Here is a 23,082-nt window from a genome sequence, read left to right on the forward strand (position 1 = left end):
CTAGCCACTCATCAGCCTTCAGTGGCTCCTTCGGATCCCCGACAAACTCATCCGGATTAGACCGGAAAAACTCCCTCTTCAAGAAAGAAGGCCCTGCCTCAGCTACCTGATTCCCTACTCTGAGAATACCCAAAGCCCCTGCTATCTCTCTGGCCAAAGCACCCATGGCCTGCTGACCCACCGGCTCGGCCATATTGGCCTGGCCAACTCCCTCCTGCACTGCCGGAATCTCACCCTGTAACGGTACTTCCTGCCTCGCAGGTCTACCACGCCTAGCACCTCTTCCTCGTCCTGACATCCTAATAAAGGTAACACAGAACATTAGCACATTCACAAATGTGCCGAAACTAAACACTCACGTCCTAATGCATGGACAACTGTAATTCACTCCACGTAAGCACATAAACACATAAGCATTTACAAATTTCATTTCCGGATAATGATAGTCCCGAGGCATTACTAGAGTTCCAGTTAGAAACAGCATTGATCAAGTGCTTTTCCAACAGGACTCCCAGGAATCCAAGGATCCAATCAACATCCTAGAAACTAAATCCCATACCCACATAATCACATAAGCATGTTATCAAGCAAGCACATAGCATGATACTACATCAAAGTCTCTATCAAGCGAGACAAACCCATTGTGATCCTAATCACTTCCCACGTACCCAAAGTATTCGAACCCGGTACGCTCTGATACCAAGTTGTAACGCCCTCAAAATAATAACGTTAAACCCATTAAATAAGACATGCATTGTTATACAAAAGTTCCACATTCTTTCATTTCATGAGAGTTTCATTACATAAGTATTACATGTTAACAACAAAAGCAAAATGCCCTACGGGCTTATAGCTTTCCATGTTAACACTTGGTTACAACAAAAAGAGTACTAACTCGTACACGTTAAGCCCTTGGCTTGAGGTTACATGTAATACATCAAAAGTAATACGACAAAATAAGTCCGCCTCTAGCCTCCCAAGCTATGTCCTTGGAGGTGGCATGCTTCCTGTACCTGAAAATGATGTTCCCATATAGGGTGAGCCACAGCCCAGTAGAAATATACTAAACCAACCATGAACAATGACTAAAAGATTAGCAATTGATAGATGGCCAACACTAACACATTCGCATAAATCACATTTTTATGCCCAACGACTTAAGAGTCCAAGTTACCTTTCATTTTCTCTTTTTCAATAGATAAGCATATTAGCTATATCCACACTCCCAACAGATAAGTATAACAACTATATCCCACATTCACAGATAAGCATATAAGCTGTATCCACACTTCACAAAGATAAGCATATAAGCTCTATCTTCACTTTTCTAGACAAGCATATGAGCTGTATCTACGGAGTTCATCCCCTATCTTCTCCCAACACTATCCGGTTTAGAGGTACATCCCCCATCTTCCCCTAAACCGCGGAGTACATCCCCCATCTCCTCCTCTACACATAACGTATACAAACACATTGGTTCTATATACAATCACACAATACATACAGTTAATGTATTCTAACAACCGTCAAGTTCCATGACACATTCCATTGATTAGTTTTAGTTTGCCTAATCATCATGCATTGTCTACAACAATCACGACTATCCTCCACCGATAGCCCAAAGCAGTTATTTCTATACAGAAAATAAATGCACAATGGATATTCAATCAACATTTCATTTTCTCATTTCTCACAATTAATTATCTCAATTAATTAAACAGTGTAATTAGGTCAATTCCCATAATTAACATTTCAACCCTTAGGTCCCATTTTCATCAATGATTCAACATTTACGCCATTTCTCCATGCCAAACATGCATCTAGGTTTATTATGAATAAAACCCTAACTTTTGTAAAATTACACAAAAGCCCCCAACTTTCACAAAATTACCAAACCAACCCCAACTTCTCAAAATACCAAAATTTAAAGACAAAATCCATAGAGAGGAGTAGGATATCCCTACCTCGAAGTTTGAGCCAAAAAGGAGATGAAGGCTCGAAGATCAACGTGCTCCAAAACCAACCTTTTTCAGATTAAATCGAAGCTCTCAATGCCCTCTATCTTTTTAACAAAGGCCCTAGGCTAGATTCACATCCTAAGGAGATCAATTCTTAGAGAGAATATAAGTGTAGAGAGAGAGAGTCTCGGATCTAAGGTTTGATCAAAAAGAAGAGTGAAAAAGTGATGTTTAAAATCGCTACTGTCCGCTGATATAAAACACTCTCGCTCGAGCGAAGACTTGGTCGCTCGAGCGACCAGACACAGGAAACTCTCGCTCGAGCCAAGAAGCCCTCGCTCGAGCCAAAAACTCAAAAATGCGCTCGAGCAAAAGAATGCTCGCTCGAGCCAACAACTCAAACCTTCAGGTCCGCAACCTGAAGCACACTCGAGCGACAGACCTCTCGCTCGAGCGAAGAACAAACCAGACCGCTCGAGCCAAGAAAAGCTCGCTCGAGCCAAGAAACACAACTCTCAGGTCCAGAACCAGACGCAAGCGCTCGCTCGAGCGAAGCCACTCTGGCTCGACCCACCAGACACGAACTCAACTCTCGCTCGAGCGACCAACTCCTCGCTCGAGCGAAGGACCAAAAATCTGGGCAGCAACACTAGGCTCCCAAACACAACCAACATGTAACAAACCTGCCCAACACATCCTATAACTCAATATACAAAGTAAAAAGGATGCAAACAAGATAATAAACAACTACCAACATCCACGGACACATGCCCGGATCACTATACAACAAGGGTAAACCCGGGATCGCTATATGTTATTTGCTCTTTTTTTCATTGAAAGACTTGAGTTCATTTGTAGTAGTACAAATTCAAATGTGACTTGCATTGCGACTGAGCGAGAAGCTCTTATGAAAATCAAAGGAAATCTCATAGATGACGCAAACCGTTTATCCTCGTGGGTTGGAAAGAACTGTTGCACATGGAAGGGAGTTGGTTGTAGCCACAAAACAGACCATATTGTGAAGCTTGATCTGCGTAATCCAATTCCTACAGCGGTTGGAACACTATTGAGTGGTCAGCTAAGTCCTTCCTTACTCAATTTAAATCATTTGCATTACCTAGACTTGAGCATGAACAATATGCAAATTTCTATTTCCTTAGGATATTTGAAAAGCTTGAGATACCTTGACCTCTCTTGGTCAATTTTCGATGCAACGATTCCTCATAATCTGGGAAATCTTTCAAGGTTGCAGTATCTCAACCTTAGCAATAGTGGTTTAAGTAGTCCAATTCCTGTGACACTTGGAAGGTTGACCTCTCTCACAGTCCTTGACCTTTCAAGTAACTACTTCAATGATTCAATGTTGTATTCTTTGTGTAACCTGAGCAGTCTTGTCCATATAGATCTTAGTGATACTAGCCTGAGAGGTGCAATCCCCCATTGCCTTGGGAATCTTGCTTCTCTTTCCATCCTCAGGTTGAGTGCAAATTATCTTCAAGGTCCAATTCTAAGTGAGATGGGAAATATGACACAACTTACAGAGCTTGACCTCTCTTTGAATGCGTTTGAAGGTGAAATACCAAACTCCATGAGGAACCTCTGTAACTTGTGTGTATTGGATTTGCCCGATAACAAATTCACTAGAAAGCTTTCAACTTCTGTTGGAAGTCCATTTGGTTGCATCCATAATAGTTTGGAAGATTTGTCTCTTTCTTCAAATGAGTTGAGTGGTGGTCTGCCAAATCATTTGGGAGAGTTTAAGAATCTAGAGAGGCTTGTTATTGGATGGAATTCATTTTATGGTCCGCTGCCATCATCACTCAGAACACTATCATATTTGAGAGTGTTAGATGCTGGATATAATCAATTGAATGGGAGCATTGCAATTAGTCTTGGACAACTTTCAAAACTAGAATATCTAGATTTGTCAAATAATTCATTTGTTGGCACCGTATGTGAACTTCACTTTGCCAAACTCAAAAGTTTATATGAATTGTGCTTGCATTCAAATTCATTAGTTTTGAATGTGACCTCCCAATGGGTTCCTCCCTTTCAGCTCCAAGTCATAAAATTGTCATTCATCAAAGTAGGACCCCAATTTCCTCAATGGCTCGAAACACAAAAAAATGTTGTAGAGTTAGACATGTCTTATGCAAGCATCTCAGATGTCATTCCTGATTGGTTTGAGAGTATTTATTGTGGCACTATATACTTGGATCTTTCCAACAACCAGATAAAAGGAAAGGTGCCAATATCTCAAAAATGTAAATATAGATATAGTGCTGGTGATGAAGAGGTACTATTGAGTTCTAACAGATTTGAGGGTCCACTAACCCTTACTTCAGATTTTTATGTCTTAGATCTCTCCAACAACTTGCTTTCAGGACCTATTATCATCCGATGACAAGCCTCACATTTCTTGTTCTCTCAAATAACCATTTGACCGGTGTCATTCCAGTGTCTTTGTGCAAGGCAAAGAATATAGCTGTTATTGATTTCTCAAACAATCAGTTATTAGGAAAAATTCCTCCTTGCTTGGGGCAGTTGAATCAGTTGTCGGTGCTAGATTTGACGAATAATAGTCTATATGGTGAAATTCCAAGTTCTTTGGGTTCCCTACAATCTCTCAATTCCTTGCACTTGCGTAACAATAAGTTTTTTGGGAAGCTTCCTTTGTCCTTACAGAATTTGACACATCTTTTCACCATTGATCTAGGTGAAAATGTGTTCACTGATAATATCCCTCCATGGATTGGATATAACCTAACTGGTCTTAAATTTCTCAATCTTCAATCAAATAATTTCTATGGTGATATTCCTCCACAACTCTGTCATCTCCAAAATTTGCAATTGTTGAACTTCGCACAAAATAACATAACGGGAAATATACCTCGTTGTTTTGGCAACTTCACTGCCATGGTTGCACCAGAGCGTGGGTTCTTTTTCAGTCCAACTTCCTATGATTATTATGGACAAAGTTATGAAGATAACATTTTGGATTCAATGAAAGGAAGAGAACTGGAATACACCCAGAAAACACTCGAATTTCTCGTCTCCATGGACCTTTCGAACAATGGTATTGTTGGAGAGATTCCAGAAGAGTTAATGGATCTTTTTGGGTTGTTGAACTTGAATTTTATCTGGAAATCATCTAAAAGGAAGGATCCCTAATAATATTGGAAATTTGACACAATTGGAATCTCTTGATTTGTCTCGAAACAAACTTTCTGGCTCCATTCCTCCAAGTCTGTCTAGTTTAAGCTACCTAAGCCATTTGAACATGTCATTCAATAATTTATCAGGGCGAATACCAACGGGAAATCAACTTCGAACTCTCAACGATCCTTCCATTTATATAGGCAACGATGGCCTTTGTGGTGCACCACTAAACAGCTGCCTCGATGATAAATCATCTGATGGTTATCACAAACATGCTGATGAGAGTAAAGTTGCAGATGAAACAGATTTTTTGTGGTTCTACACTTGCATTGGACCTGGTTTCTTGGTTGGGTTGTTGGGGGTCTGTGGCACTTTGAATTTCAAGAAGTCTTGGAGGTATGCATACTTCCAGTTCATCGAAAACAACTACAATTGGATATCAATAAACATAGCCATCAAGTTCGCTCAGCTAAGGCAGAAATTCAACAATGGCAAATTTGGAGGATGAATTTATCACCCAATTGGTTCGTCTCTCTCTCTCTCTCTCTCTCTCATCATGTACTTATATTACCTCTGTATCTTGTCATGATTGCGATGTGTGCATCAAATCAACATCTTCATAACTCATGATTTATCTTGCATGAATCTTTCAAATTTTTTTCAATTCCTTACCGTCATTAACATAACAATGCTAATCATGTAAATGATTTTTGGAACATCATCATAACTTGTAGAATAACCATTCATATTTTGAAGTGGAGGTAGTTGTAACGCCCTCAAAATAATAACGTTAAACCCAATAAATAAGACATGCATTGATATACAAAAGTTCCACATTCTTTCATTCATGAGAGTTTCATTACATAAGTATTGCATGTTAACACCAAAAGCAAAATGCCCTACGGGCTTACAGCTTTCCAAGTTAACACTTGGTTACAACAAAAAGAGTACTAACTCATACACATTAAGCCCTTGGCTTGAATTTACATGTAATACATCAAAAGTAATACGACAAAAGTATGTCCGCCTCTAGCCTCCCAAGCTATGTCCTTGGAGGTGGCATGCTTCCTGTACCTGAAAATGATATTCCCATATAGGGTGAGCCACAGCCCAGTAGAAATATACTAAACCAGCCATGAACAATGACTAAAAGATTAGCAATTGATAGATGGCCAACACTGATACAATCACATAAATCACATATTTATGTCATACGACTTATGAGTCCAAATTACTTTTCATTTTCCCCCTTTTCAACAGATAGGCATATAAGCACTACCCACATTCTCAACAGATATATATAACAACAATATCCACAGATAAGCATATAAGCTATATCCACATTCTACAACAGATATGTATAACAACAATATCCACAGATAAGCATATAAGCTATATCCACATTTCACAAAGATAAGCATATGAGTTCTATCTTCACTTCTCTAGACAAGCATATGAGCTGTATCTACGGAGTTCATCCCCTATCTTCTCCCAACACTATCCGGTTTAGAGGTACATCCCCTATCTTCCCCTAAACCGCGGAGTACATCCCCCATCTCCTCCTCTACACATAACGTATACAAACCCATTGGTTCTATATACAATCACTCAATACATACAGTTAATGTATTCTATCAACCGTCAAATTCCATGACACATTCCATTGATTAGTTTCCGTTTGCCTAATCATCATGCATTGTCTACAACAATCACGACTATCCTCCTCCGATAGCCCAAAGCAGTTATTTCTAAACAGAAAATAAATGCACAATGGATATTCAATCAACATTTCATTCCCTCATTTCTCACAATTAATTATCCCAATTAATCAAACAATGTAATTAGGTCATTATCCATAATTACCATTTCAACCCTTAGGTCCCATTTTCATCAATGATTCAACATTTATTCCATTTCTCTGTGCCAAACATGCATCTAGGTTTATTATGAATAAAACCCTAACTTTTGTTAAATTACACAAAAGCCCCAACTTTCACAAAATTACCAAACCAACCCCAACATCTCAAAATACTAAAATTTAAAGACAAAATCCATAGAGAGGAGTAGGATATCCCTACCTCGAAGTTTGAGCCAAAAAGGAGATGAAGACTCGAAGATCAACGTGCTCCAAATCCCAACTTTTTCAGATTAAATCAAAGCCCTCAACGCCCTCTATCTTTTTAACAAAGGCTCTAGGCTAGATTCACACTCTAGGGAGATCAATTCTTAGAGAGAATATAAGTGTAGAGAGAGAGAGAGTCTCGGATCTAGGGTTTGAAAGAAAAAGGGAGTGAAAAAGTGATGTTCAAAAATGCTACTGTCCGTTGATATAAAACACGCTCGCTCGAGCGAAGCCTTGGTCGCTCGAGCGACCAGACACAAAAAACTCTCGCTCGAGCCTAAAACTCAGAAGTGCGCTCAAGCGAAAGAATGCTCACTCGAGCCAACAACTCAAACCTTTAGGTCTGCAACCAGAAGCACGCTCGAGCGACAGACCTCTCGCTCGAGCGAAGAACAAACCAGACCGCTCGAGCCAAGAAAAGCTCGCTCGAGCCAAGAAATGCAACTCTCAGGTCCAGAACCAGGTGCAAGCGCTCGCTCGAGCGAAGCCACTCTGGCTCGACCCACCAGACATGAACTCAACTCTCGATCGAGCGACCAACTCCTCGCTCGAGCGAAGGTCCAAAAAAAAAACCTGGGCAGCAACACTAGGCTCCCAAACACAACCAACCTGAAACAAACCTACCCAACACATCCTATAACTCAATATACAAAGTAAAGAGGATGCAAACAAGATAATAAACAACTACCAACATCCACGGACACAAGTCCGGATCACTGTACAACAAGGGTAAACCCGGGATCGCTATAGTAGTGATATTTCCGGATTATCATCAAAACATGTCTTACATTCAAGATCATATAGTAAAGTATACAGATTAATTTCCACCTAATTTCTTTACCAAAAGCGCCAAAATTCTTTGTCACATGCTTAAAAACATTGAACAAATGCAGGTTTGTTGTTTTATAGTTCAAATAGTGCAAATACATTTCTCAAATAATTTTTCAAAAGTCAATTGTTGCATTATTTCAGAGAAACCATGTTAACATCCACTAATATGCTTGTTATATGCTTTGCTGTCATTGAAGGGTCTTATATTCAGCTGGAGAAAGGACTCTCAGAGGAAGCAGCATTGAGATCATGTTATGGATTTTCTTGAGTTGTTGGAAAGAAATAAGTTTGAATAATTCTATAGTTCTAGTATATATGTTGATGGGGTTTGATGATTTTGTCTTTTGTAAAATATTCTAAAGTAAGTTTTTCCTTAAATAAATGACCTGTGAACTATCATATTGTCCAGAATATGTTATAGACTGTGTTTTGCATATATATGTATTCTCCTTTTATTGGTGAATTCTATGATTTTTGCCAATTGAGGCCATGGATTCTAGTTTTAATTTTGAGAATTGAGCAAAATGCTCCAACAATGATATACATATAGTAATGGTATCACCAACAAAAACCTTATCAAAACAGAGAGCTAATGTGTCACAGTCAAATTCACATATAAGTTCAACTATTCATGTTTTTCTTCACATTGTAGTAATCTTTACTTGTGTCAAAGCTTTTAATGATTTAGGAAAAGTACGTAACATCAGTAATATACAAGTATGTTTCTCAACTTGCACTACTTTTTGTTTAATTTGTTAATGATTAATCCTTGCCAAAGATTTTTGCGTGTGTGTGTGTGTGTGTTTGTGTGTGTTTTTTTTATTCTCTATCTACTTGTGTCTATTGAGTTTTAACCAATTTACAAGTGTTTGTGGTTGGCTTTTTTAATAATTTTTTGTTGATTTTTTTCATCTTTAATGATTTTTTTTTTAAATTAAAAAGTGTTACACTCTTGAATTCTACTCGACTAGAGAAATTAGAAAAGATCAAAAAATTTGAAAATTTTGAAAAAAAAGTCTGAAAAGGATTATAAAAAAAAAATCAAAAATAGTTGACTTTTTATTTTTTTTGTAACTTTTTTTTGTCTTTAGGATTTTTTTAAATTTTTTTTTTTAGATTTGTCTACACAAGACAAACCTAAAACGTAAAAAAAAAAGGACATAATTCAGAAAGAAAAAAATCACTAAAAATTTAAAATATATATCTTTTTTGGGTGAATGCTACACACTAACAAAGGCCAAAGCAATAAAACTGTCAATGTAACCAAAATATCATAAGTTTCCATATATGCAGATGCAAATGCCGATGATTAGCTCCTAACTACATATTGATTTCAGCAGTCCAGATAATGACCCAAAAGGGATCTAAATCAATTATCACAATTTCAACAGGCATCAGCCAATCCTACACACCATACCAACAATCAGCATAGAGAAAGGGAAGATGCCACGATGGTCACCCTTAAAATAATGCATATGGTATACTTTTGTGTTATTTTAGTCTCTATATTTTCAAATCACTCGATTTCAATCCTGAATTTTATATTTTGTCTCTTTTTGTCCCAATTGAAAATGGTAGTTAAGTTTTTTGACGGAAATTGGCCATGTGCATGTCACATGGCTTATTTTAAAGGGTAAAATTATAAATTTAATATTTTGCATATTATTCAACCAACTCAGTGAGTTAACTCGCTCAAATAAACACACGTAGATCTCAATTGTAGAAAGAGATGGTTTTTGTTTAACAGATGGTTCGACGGGAAAAAAGAAAGGGGGTTCGTTCGACGGTGGGGCTCAGTTGGGGTAAGGCTGTGAGATTCGACTGGTGTCCGTTGCTAAAAAGGTCACAACCAGAGACCATAACTTTTTGTTGCGGCTGCAACCGCTGCAGATTGTGAGATTTCATCTTTGTCATCATCACCTCCTCATCTCTATTGCATGCTATTTACCATTTTGGGCAATAGAACAGATCCAAGTTTTTCCTCCTTAAAATATATAGAAACTTAACCAAGTCCTTTATGGAATTGTTTGTAAATTTTCTTATATTACTTTGAAAAAAGTCTTTTTGTTAATGGTGTTTTGCTAAAATATTATGGAATTGATTCAATGTGAAAATTTTAGAGACCAATGATGTAATTTGTCCAATAAAAAAGGCAAGTTCCGTTTGGCACAAATATTATGATCTAGTTTTTTTTTTTTTTTGGGGGGGGGGGAGGGGTGTAATACGTAAATATAAAAATAATTAATAATAGAACATACATTTCAATATAAAGATACAATAATTATTTTTTTTATCTATATGATTAATGAATGGCCAATAATACTACATTTATTTTTATTTTTTTAATGACATTTACCATCTCATGGTCATGATTGCATTGGTTAAATTGGTTCCATCACTAGGGACAATTTCAAGGCAATTGTGATAAATGATATGGTAAAAATGTGATCATGCAAATGAATGACTTTGCCTAGTGGCAAAAGGATAAACCCTAAGAATGAACTGTAAAACCAAATATATCGAGTTCGACTCTTACTACTGTTTCTCAGACTTAGCTGATACGTGTGATTTGTAAGCAATTTTTAGAAGGAAAGTGATTAAGAGCTCTAAAATTAGAGCTCTAATATGAGCTTTAATGATGTGACAAAGCAAAAAAAAAAAAAAAAAATTCACATCATATAGTGGAATCTACTATTAGAGCTCTCTCTAAAACTCTTCCTCTAGAAATCCTAAATATTTTTCTTTTTAAAATTCGAAATTTACTGTCCAATGTAGCTTTCATGATTGCATTGGTTAAGTTTGTTCCATCACCCCCATTCTGTAATTACCTTTTTTGTCCTTATTAGCCATAGAGATTCGAGAGCATGAGAGAAATATGTGGGGGGAACTGTTCATATGGGAACCATAATTACGTAAATTTCCAATTAAAAAATCTTCCCACACAAGCAAAAGTTGAAAACCACCATCTAGGGACATTTCCAACCCCTATGGTTTGAGAAGTGTTATTTTAATTAATTTTTTAATTTTTTACGAAAAATAGAGAGAGTAATATAATAATTTATAATAACTTTTTAACTATATTAGTCTAATGTCAAACAAGGTTTATCAAATTTAAATTTGGATATAAATCTTGCAAAACAGCTCTCTACTCATTGACTCAAATTTATATGAAATTGAGTTTTACCCATTTTTTAACCCAATTTAAAGAAGACTTAAATATGTTTACTTTGAATATTTTTCAAGATCATTTTGTAATTTTCAAATTTATCACTCTGTCACTATTGAAGTTTTACCCAAATTTACATTCAAACCTAAGTCTATCCATTGGAATGTCACATCAGCAGTACTACATCCATACAATTTCTTCCCCTCACAATCATCCCCATAATGAGGTGACAAAACAAAATGCATATAAAGAGAGTTTTGAAGGAATATTTGAATGTAGATCAACTTTTCAAATTTTGCTTGTCATATCATTTGGGAGGGTTTGGGGGGGGGGGGGGGGAGGGAATTATGTGAATGAATTATTTTTCTTAAATTTGAGTAAAAATTTGAGGGCCGAAAATGGCCTAACAAACTTTTTAAAATCTGGCCTGAATTAAGTTGAAATAAGCTTAAATTATTTTACAATAGGCCTACATAGACTAATTTATTGGTTTTGTTGTAATGCTTGGTTGGTTGGTTTATTGTTTAGGGCAAATTACACCAGTAATCCCTATATTTTATTTCTTGTATCATTTTGATCCCTATACTTTCAATTGGCTCAATTTTGACCATTCATTTTAAATTTTATGTCAATTTAGTCCAATTGATAATATTGTTAGTGTTTTTTAAAGAAAATTATCACTAATGTAACACCCTCAAAATAAACCCATAATTCATCCAACAATAGCATGCTTAGACATAAGAGAATAAAGCATAAATATATTCCATCAGAGTAATCTTTACAAAAGTGTATTACATGTTGACATCAAAAGTAAATGCCCTAAAGGCTTACAACTTTCCAAGTAACACTTGGTTACAAAAAGAGAGTGCTAGCGCTACACAAAGAAAGCCCTTGGCTTGATATACATGTAATACAACCAAAAACACAAAACAGCTCAACAGTCTCAAGCCTCCCAAGCTATGTCCTTGTAGGTGGCATGCTACCTGTACCTGAAAATGATGTCCCATATAGGGTGAACCACAACCCAGTAGAAATACACTAAACCAACCATAAACAATGACTAAAATAATAGCATTCAATCGATGGTCCACACTTATATTCCAACTTATACTGTGTTACAGTTTAATGACATCCATGTCCATATTACATTTCACTTTCCATTTCTTATCCAATTCTCAATTCATAACTATGGCTCAGAACCTGGCCAAACACTTACATGAGATAGTAACTCATATTAAACATTTTCCATTTCACAATAGATAAGCATACTAGCTATATCAACACTTCGATAGATAAGCATATGAGCTATATCAACACTTCCATAGATAAGCATATGAGCTGTATCAAAATTTCAACGGATAAGTATATGAGCTGTATCACCGGAGTCCATCCCCTATCTTCTCCCAAACATTAACCAGTTTAGAGGCCCATTCCCTATCTTCCCCTAAACCGTGGAGTACGTCCCCTATCTCCTCTCACACAACACAATGCATATAAACAATTATCATATACATCATCAATCAATACATAAAGTTAATGTATTCTTTCAACCGTCGTATTTGATGACACATTCCATTGATTAGTTTTAGTTTGCCTAATCATCATGCATTGTCTACAACAATCACGACTATCCTCCACTGATAGCCCAAAGCAGTTATTTCTAAACAGGAAATAAATGCATCAAATGGATAAAATATCAACATTATGTCTAGGTGAGCGATAAATTAATCCAACTACACCCTTTCATCCCATACCTTCCCAATTCCAACATTCTCAATTCAATTTCTCATATCCCGAAATTAATTATACAAATTAATTTACCAACAAATTAGGGCATTTTCCCATAATTCTCACAACAACCCTAAGGTTCCATTTTCATCAATGATCTAACATTAATTCCTTTTCTCAATGTATTACACACATTTGGGTTTACAAATTTGAAAACCCCTCTTTTGAAAATTACACAATGACCCCAAACTTTTTCAAAATTACCTAACAACTCCCAACGTATCGAAATACTAAAATTTAAAGACAAAGCTCATAAGATGGAGTAAGATATCCCTACCTCGAAGTTAGAGCTCAAATGGAGAAGAGACCAAAACCAAAGTGTTCCAAACTCCAATCTTTTCGGATCAAAACGAAGCCCTCGGCGATCAACACAACTTTTACAAAGGCCGAAGGAAAGGGAAGCACTCTAACTAGATCAAACCCTAGAGAGAAGGGAGTTTCTAGAGAGAGAGGCTCTCAAAATCGGTTTTGGGAAAGTAAGAGAGAGAGAGAATGTAAAAAGTGATTCAAAAATGCCTAACTGCCTTCAGATATACGACACTCTTGCTCGAGCGGATAATAGAACGCTCGAGCGTAAAACACAAAAATCTGGACACGCTCGAGCGCAATAAGGCCCGCTCGAGCGCAAAGACACAAGAATAAAGTACATTCGCTCGAGCGTGAAAACCAATCCGTTCGAGCGTGGATTTCCCCATCCCAGAACTTTCACGGACAAAGCACTACCCGCTCGAGCGCTAACATACCCGCTCGAGCGCGACCGCTCCAGCGTAAAGAAACCCGCTCGAGCGTGAAAAACAGGCTTGCAGAAGTTTTGCACAGCACAAAAATACTGGGAGTGTGCAATCTCCGCTCGAGCGCTAGACGACCCGCTCGAGCGGAACGACCAAAAACCTGGCAACAAGATTTTAGACCAAGACTCAACCCACCTGCTCGAAACATGCCCAACATGTCCTAAAACTCAAACAAATGGAATCAAAGGACGACAATAAGATAGATACGACTACCAACTCCACGGAACCAAAGTTCGGAATACAACAGATACAGAAAGGGAAAACCGAGATCGCTATAACAAAATTAGTTGAGGTTAACTCACTGAGTTGAGTAAATTTATAATTGTACCCTTAAAAATATGACACATAACACTTGAGTGCATATTTTTTATATATATAAAAAAAAGTGCTAAGAGTTCAAAACAATAGGACCAAATTGAGACAGTTATAAATTCAGAGTCATTCGAGCCAATTGAAATTATAAGGACTAAAATTTCACAATGACCAAAATACAGGAACTACCGTCGTACTTTTCCCCATTGTTTATTGACTAATACCATTCTAAAGGAAGGCAAATACCTAACCGTAAGAATTGTCAGTGTTGAGCAAGAATTCTAAGGATGACCTAATAAGACACCTATAAATATACCTTGCTGTATATGACAAAAATATAAGTTGATCTAACAAGGTTGAACTAGTTACTCCAAAAAGAGAGCCTAAAAGAGAACAAAATGGGAGAGTTCAATACTAAAGTGTCAAAGGTTATGAGGATGAGCAGGGCTGTGCGCCTTTGTGCCCTCCTAGGAATGCTTTTTAGTGTCTATCTTGGCTTATTTTTTAATGTGAGTCCAAGGAATTTGGAGGAAAGAAAACACATATCACTTTAAGAATAAATTTGGTGAGTTTGAATTTGTTTCACATTTTATATTTATCTAAATATTGGGTATCTACTTTTTGACTCATTTCTATAAAAATTAACCCTCTGTTTCCTAGAAAACCAAAAAAAAAAAAAAAATGAAACACAATAAATAAATAAAAAGTGATAATTCTCATGTCTTCCTTCTCATTTTAGTTTTCAATCTTATGATTTTTAATCTTCTCCTAATCGACAATTTGAAATCCAAATATACAGATCAATCATACAGCATTGTGGCAGGAGGATTCATGATGGCTTCATCACTTTGACAATCAAAGTTCTCCATTTCTCCATTGCCAAATGTTTACAGTTCAGATACTTGAGGTCACTGCAGCCTGCACGTTCGACTACATCCATGCTATTTTGGGTTTCGTTGACTCGATCAGTTTCTTCGATGTACTCTTGATTTTGATTTGTTTAATCTCTTTGTAAGGTTCATTCAAGCCTCTTTGTGAAGTTCATTCAAGCCAAAATGCTGTCATTGATCACTATTGAACTAACACAATTGCAACAGCCCGACATTTTGGACCACAGTTACTTTATCCAGTCCACTAAAGAAACCTGGACACATATGGAGAGGGTTGCTTCAAGTGGAGATAGCATTATTTGAGCCTACTTTGATTCTACAGGTCGTATCATTTTCAACCTCATTCCATTCTTATTAATAATTGAACCTACATAACGAAATTGCTCACCCTTTGGTATCTCCTGCTTTTCAACCTCAACTTGTCTGTTATTTCTATTTCTACTGTTATTGATGTAATGTTCCATGTGTACAATTTCAGTATTATTTTAAAATGTTTTTTAACAACTCAAGTGCTTCTATTCTATCTAAATTTCTAATTTAGTGTTAATTCCTCTTTTAATTTCATCTACTATGATAATAACATCTGTAAATAGCATAAATCATAAGACATCATCTAAAATATGTCTAATCAATTCATCTATAATTAAGGCAAATAGGTACGAACTTGAGGCTAACTCTCGGAGTAATCTTCGAGTAATCAGAAATTCATTTGTTTCTCTTGCAAGTGAATTAATTGTAGTCACAATTCCATTATACATGCCCTTCATCGCATTAATATAACTGCTTTGTCAATATTTTTTTTCTCTAACACCCACCATATTATATTTCTAAGCACACCCCATCTTATGTTTTTTTTTTTTAATATATTTTTAAATCCATAAAAAGCCATAAGCATATTCTTCTTCTTTTTCCTCCATATTTTTCTATTAATCTCCTTGGATGAAAATTTCAGCTAAATATTTCACTGATTTAATATAAAAACCAGGAATAATTAAACGGGGAAAATAGAGATCAATTGATAAATTTATAAAATTACCAAAAGACCATATAGCAAAATAGTTGGGGTTAAAAGTGTCTATAAGCAAATGTTCACTATCTTATAAAACAGCAACTGTTCTTTGGTAAATTATATGAAAACAAGCTACAACTTAACTGTATGAGAAACAGAAGGAATGTAGAATCAATGCAGTTCTACACCATCGAGCCAATAAAGCACAGGTAATATCTTAACCAGAAACAACTTAAACTCTTCTCCAGCAACAACATTCCCAATAATGTCCAATTGTGTCGACTTCGAGTCTTTAAAAGTTGCAAACACTTCCCAGTAATTTATCACATTGACACCACTAATTACAAATTCACCAAAATTCCAATCACTTCCTACTATATGGAAGAGGGGAGAAGAGCACAAATACCTTCTTGTGTCAATAGCGTGTTCACCGATTTCGTTGTATGAGATATCCAACACTTTCAATGACTTCAGCAGTTTTAAAGGCTCCAGGGCAGAAAAACTACCCATTTTGTTGTTACTAAGGTTCAAGCAAGAAAGAAGCTGCATAGCCTGCAATCCTGTCATAAAGACCGATAAAAAGCACTTAGTTACTTTCGTTTAAATAATCATTAGAAATGCCTTTTAAGCATCAAAATGCACCATGAAACTATCAAGACTTTGACTGTCACCATTTTACAAAATAAAGATGGCCATTTCACTTAAATAATCATTAGAAATGCCTTTTAAGCATCAAAATACACCATGAAACTATCAAGACTTTGACTGGCACCATTTTACAAAATAAAGATGGCCATGCAATAAACTAATGTTGTACAAATGTGTTTATGTATAATATTGTATATATGAAGACATGATACACACATATAGATGGACAGACAGACAGACAGATAGATAGATATAGAAATACAATAAATTGAAAATCAAAACCACAAAACCAGATTCAAGTGACAATGAAAATTTTAAAGAATTAATTGTAGTTCACCTTCAATTGAGCTAAGTTGGTTGTGGCTGAGGTCTAACATTTGGACCCACAGTAATTTCTCAATAGACCCAATATGTGACAATGAAAGGATATTGAGTCATAAACAGATATAATTATTGGTGCCTGAAGATGCTGAGTCCCTGTAATGACAGCAATGCCTCAGCAAAGATTCTGGACTGGAGGTCAGCTGCAGAAGCACAAAAAAAATTGAGAATCAGTGTTACAGAAAAATCAGTAATCTATGTCAAAGGTTTGAGGAAAATCTTTAGCACTAACTCTTACTAATATTATTGACTAGACATCTCTCTGGGTGTGTTGAAAAGAACTATCAGAGATTCTTACACAAAACATTCATAATTTCAATGAACGTAACTATATAGTTAGTTAGACTAATCTCAATAAAAATAATAATAAACCCACTATATGAACAGATCAGCCACTAAATACTTGAACTAAGTTCAGTTTTACTTTCAATTCTAGATGAACTTATTGAAGAAGCATGCCCATCTGTTTACTTAAATGAGCATGTAAAACAGCATGTTTATGGGACTGCAATACAAGTACAACTATATGGACGGCTAAAGGGCTATGAAGCACGGGTACTCCAAAAATGGTGCCGTACAAGTACCGGGTACTTACCGGGTGTAGGTACGCGTACCGGGTACACCCAATACATGTCGGGTACAGCAAATACATTTGGGTATGTCGTGGGTACGGCACCGGTACGGCAAAATGAATTTTTTTTTCTCAGATGCTAGAATTTATTGCAACCTTTATTATTCTTCTTTCAATTTTGAAAATATCAAGTAATTTGTTTCCAACACCCTTTATCCATGAGTCATGGTTTTGCTCTCTTTTGTATCCTGTTTTAGATAATCAAAACAGAAAAAGAAATAATCATATAACTTTTTAGACAAGTTGTTCTCTTTTTAGTTTTAATATTGAAATTTTGATTTGTATGTTGGATGTTTAGCTATAAATTAAAAAATTAAAAAAAATTAAACATTTGTATCCTGTTTTAGACAATCAAAACAGAAAAAGAAATAATTATATAACTTTTTAGACAAGTTGTTCTCTTTTTAGTTTTAATATTGAAACTTTGATTTGTATGTTGGATGTTTAGCTATAAATTAAAAAATTAAAAATTAAAAAATTTGACGTACTCCAGCCGTACCCGTATCCGTACCCTACTTTTTTAAGAATTTGCCGTATCGGCGTAGCCGCACCCGCACCCGTGCTTCATTGCTAAAGGGTCATTTGACCTAGTTCTTAAGCAAAATGAGTGAAAGCTTAAGCAAGAGCTAAGCCAATTTCTTTAAGTTAAAGTGTGAAAAACTCTTCACTATGTTGAGCAAAGCCCTCAAACCTAATAACATTTAGATTCTTTAATACAAGGGCATTCAGTAGCTATCATCAAATTTCTAATTTGATGCAAGCATGATGAGTGGTGGCAACCTCACGTGTCTAGAGTTAGATGAAAGGCTTATCAATCTGTCATGTGTAACATAGACCAATTTACATAGCAGTATGTAGGAATGATATGATCCAAGTTGAAGGTGACTTTACATAGCAGTATGTATGTAGGAAGGCTTATCAGTGTGTGAGTTGAGGCTATGACAACATGCCTTTGCATAGGGACAATTGAAGAAGACTGTTTCCATGGGACTTCACCACCTGGGCTTGTTTAGTTGAAAACAGATATTTTCATTTGAAGTGTTGTTTTACTAATATATTTTAAGCCTATCTATGACTTTATATAATGAGCTTTGAGGCATAATTTCAAAACGGCAGTAGGATATTAAAACCACTAGGAAATAATATCTGATGGTATTCACAAAATGAGCAGAGAGAGACAAACTGGAGTAGCTTGTCTTTTTTGGCCAAACTGAGCTCAAACAATAACAGCACAAATTCAATCGAACTAGAACCAGGCACAAGCACTGCTCCTAACCTGCTAAGTTAAGCACAAACACGCAATACATCGTTTTCTGCTCAACTCAGATCAGCTTGTTCTTACTCCTAAATGCAATGGTTCAAAGCTCTAGCTCTCCTCAAGGAGAACATGAAATATTAAACAGATACCACTCATGCATCCAGCACAACAATAAAAAATGAACCTAAATGGTCTGTGCTTTTGATGCAGAATATAAGAGGCTCAAAGAAGAGCAAATTTAAAGAAGCGGCGATATTTGGAAATTAGAATGGTTTCAAAGAGAAATCGATAGGAACCATACATAATCATGTTTTTAATATTATTATAGTTTTATTTTATGATTATTTTTATGTTTCTAGGATTTTTAGGCGAGGGGTATTTGTCTACATGGGTTGTAGGGGTCACCCATGGTTCCTCTTGTGAGTCAAGTTATTTAATTGAGTTTTATTTATATTTCTTATTTGGTCTTTAATGATGCGGAATATAAAAAGCTCAAAGAAGAGTAAATTTAAAGAAGCGGCGATATTTGGAAATTGGAATTGTTTCAAAGAGAAATCGATGGGAACCATACATAATCGTTTTTCTAATATTATTATAGTTTTATTTTATGATTATTTTATGTTTCTACGATTTTTAGACGATGAATATTTGCCTACATGGGTTGTAGGGGTCGCCCATGGGTCGTCTTATCAGTCAAGTTATTTAATTGAGTTTTATTTATGTTTCTTATTTGGTCTTAAATTAGTTTTGGAAGTCTAAGCTATTATAGTAATTTTTATTTATTTATTCTAGTTGGTTTAGGAAGTCTCCGAAGTCTATATAAAGCCATGTAATGTCTCTAATTCAATAGAGTCGATATTTTATAAAAAGTTAAAGAGCTTTTGAAGTTTCTTATGGATTGTGTGATGCCTATGGAATCTAAGAGTGATGCCTAGACATATCTTCTTCTTCTCCTTTCTTCTTCTTTTATGTTTCAATTTGCTATTCTCGGATTACTATTTACCACCCTCTAAAAGTGCATTTTCCAACCTCAAAACTCCATCCAATCACCTTCAAGTCAACCCTAATCCCTTCCCTTACCTATTAGCCTTCAATTTACTCTGGAAATCATAAATTTCTCACTGTTTAGGCTATCAAACAACCTCTGTTTTGAAAATCCAGCGCTGTCCCTATATGTCATGCATCAGCTTTCCTACACAGTAATATAGAAGAGAAGAGATATTCACCTGCTTTAACATGACTAAGCTATATTCATCCTTGTAGTATTGAGAATGTGGCAGGTCTAATGTCATAAGATCACTATATAATTCTTTAACTTCTTCAGAACGGACCATCTTGCATGTCTCTAGAGTTTTATCATATGACATCATTGCATCATGTGCAGTCAACAATCTTGCAAGCATGAACTTTCCAATTTTATTACAATAACCAGTGGGAGAAAATAAGGGGACATTGGACAAACAATAAAGCTGCTTTGATGCTGCAAAGCTACTCATGAATGAATTCCACATACCAGTTCATCTCTGACAGCAATTCCCGGAAAAGAGCTATCTCATTAACTACAGTCTCAGCGCTCCACTTTGAAGCTGTTGACTCATTCACCTCACTATTCCTCAGCTGATCGAAAATTTTTATTTGGGTTGGTTCCTGAAGATGTGTTTCACCAGTATGAAAATTTTCATCTCCCCATGAAATCATCTCTGCACTTTCCATTTCAGCATGTTGCGAACCATGAGGTTGTATTAAAACTGTAAATTCAAAATGAGTAGGATGGCAATGGTGAAATCCACTCAGAGACACGATTCCCTGAGAATGTGTAACGCCCTCAAAATAATAACATTAAACCCATCAATATAGACATGCATTGATATATAAAAGTTCCACATTCTTCCAATTATCAGAGTTTCATTACAAAAAGTATTACATGTTAACGACAAAAGCAAATGCCGTAAAGGCTTACAGCTTTCCAAGTTAACACTTGGTTACAACAAAAGAGTACTAACTCATTTACACATTAAGCCCTTGGCTTGAATTTACGTGTAATACATAAAAATAAAACGACAAAAATGCATCCGCCTCTAGCCTCCCAAGCTATGTCCTTGGAGGTGGCATGCTACCTGTACCTGAAAATGATATTCCCATATAGGGTGAGCCACAGCCCAGTAGAAATACACTAAACCAAATATGAGCAATGACTAAAAGATTAGCAGTTGATAGATGGCCAACACTGAGACTTTCTCTTATTACACTTTACAGTTTCATGACATACAAGTCCATGTTACAATTCATTTTCCAGTTCCTTCCGATTCTCAATTTACAACCATGGCTCAGAACCTGGCCAACAACTCATATGAGACAATAACTCATATCAAACACTTCCCATTTCATAACAGATAAGCATACAAGCCATATCATCACTTCCACAGATATGCATATAAGCACTATCACACTTCCAATGACAAGCATATGAGCTCTGTCAATACATCACTAGATAAGCATATGAGCTCTATCTACGGAGTCCATCCCCTATCTCCTCCAACACACATTCGGTTTAGAGGTCCATCCCCTATCTTCCCCTAAACCGTGGAGTACATCCCCTATCTCCTCCAACACAACACAATGCATATAAACAATAATTATACACATCATCACACAACACATAAATTTAACGTGTTCTTTCAATCATCATACTCAATGGCTCATTCCAGTGATTAGTTTTCGTTTGCCTAATCATCATGCATTGTCTACAACAATCACAACTATCCTCCACCGATAGCCCAAAGCAGTTATTTCTATACAGAAAATAAATGCAACAAATGGATATAAAATCAACATTTCCAACTAGGTGAGTAACATAAAATTCCAACTACACCCTTTAATCCCATATATTCCCAATCTCAACACTTCCAATTCAACTGCTCATTTCTCACAATTAATTTCACAAATTAATTAACCAATGTAATTAGGGCATTTTCCATAATTAACATTACAACCCTTAGGTTCCATTTTCATTAATGTTTTAACGTTAATTCCACTTTTCCATGCCAAACATGCATCTAGGTTTTTATATAGTTAAAACCCCAACTCTTGTAAATTTACACAAAAATCCCAAACTTTCACCAAATTACCAAACCAACCCCAACATCTCGAAATACTAAAATTTAAAGATAAAGCTCATAGAAAGGAGTAGGGTATCCTTACCTCAAAGTTTGAGCTCCAATGGAGATGAAGACCAAAACCAATATGTTCCAAATTCTGAAATTTTCAGATTAAAACGATGCCCCCGACGATCAACACAACTTTTACAAAGGCCGAAGAGAAGGAAGACACTCTAACTAGATCAAACCCTAGAGAGAAGGGAGTATCTAGAGAGAGAGGCTCTCAAAAATGGTTTTTAGAAAAAGTAGGAGAGAGAAAGAAAAGCAAAGAGTGATTTGAAATCACCCAGCGGATAACTCATATACGTATGACCCGCTCGAGCGGAGAACACGACGCTCGAGCGCCAAGAACAAAAATTTGGACACGCTCGAGCGCAATAAGGCCCGCTTGAGCGCCAAGACACAGGAATAAAGTACATCCGCTCGAGTGTGAAAACCAGTCCGCTCGAGCGCAAATTTCCACCTCCCAGAACTTACACCCAGAAAGTACTACCCGCTCGAGCGCCAACCAACCCGCTCGAGCGCCACCGCTCAAGCGTAAAGAAACCCGCTCGAGCGCAGAAATCACATCTGCAGAAGTTTTGCAGGGACACGAAATACTGGGAGTGTGCAATCTCCGCTCGAGCGCCAGAACACCTGATCGAGCGCTAGACTAGAAACCAAACTCCGCTCGAGCGCAGAATGACCCGCTCGAGCGTAACACCAAAAACCTGGGCAACAAGGAATTGAAACCAAGGCCTAACCAACCTGTAACAACCCTGCCCAAAACATCCTAAAACTCAATCAAGTGGAATCAAAGGGCGACAACAGGATAGATACCACTACCAACCTCACGGAACCGAGTCCGGAATACAACAGAATAGAAAAGAGGAAACCGGGATCGCTATAACCTCCCCCCCTTAAAGAATTTCGCCACCGAAATTAAACACAAGTTTTTCAAAAACATGTTTTCTCCATTCTCAATAATATTACAACATAAT

The 23,082-nt window shown here is 36.5% G+C and overlaps 2 protein-coding genes and 1 pseudogene across 2 annotated transcripts; 2 read left to right on the forward strand and 1 right to left on the reverse strand.

Moving 5' to 3' along the window:
• Positions 1-2,769: 2,769 nt before the first annotated feature.
• On the forward strand, positions 2,770-4,362 carry LOC114264226 (uncharacterized). Its single transcript, XM_028204821.1, has one exon. The coding sequence runs from the start codon at positions 2,770-2,772 to the stop codon at positions 4,360-4,362; it is 1,593 nt and encodes a 530-aa protein (XP_028060622.1).
• Positions 4,363-5,238: 876 nt separating this feature from the next.
• LOC114264225 (receptor-like protein EIX2) lies at positions 5,239-5,625 on the forward strand. Its single transcript, XM_028204820.2, has one exon. It carries the CDS (start codon positions 5,239-5,241, stop codon positions 5,623-5,625), a length of 387 nt encoding a protein of 128 aa, XP_028060621.2.
• A 10,572-nt stretch (positions 5,626-16,197) lies between these two features.
• LOC114267739 (geranylgeranyl transferase type-2 subunit alpha 1-like) lies at positions 16,198-20,657 on the reverse strand (annotated as a pseudogene).
• Positions 20,658-23,082: the final 2,425 nt, after the last annotated feature.

This window comes from Camellia sinensis, chromosome 11 (assembly GCF_055761805.1).
Source record: "Camellia sinensis isolate YWXY chromosome 11, ASM5576180v1, whole genome shotgun sequence".
NCBI classification, from domain to species: Eukaryota; Viridiplantae; Streptophyta; class Magnoliopsida; order Ericales; family Theaceae; genus Camellia; species Camellia sinensis.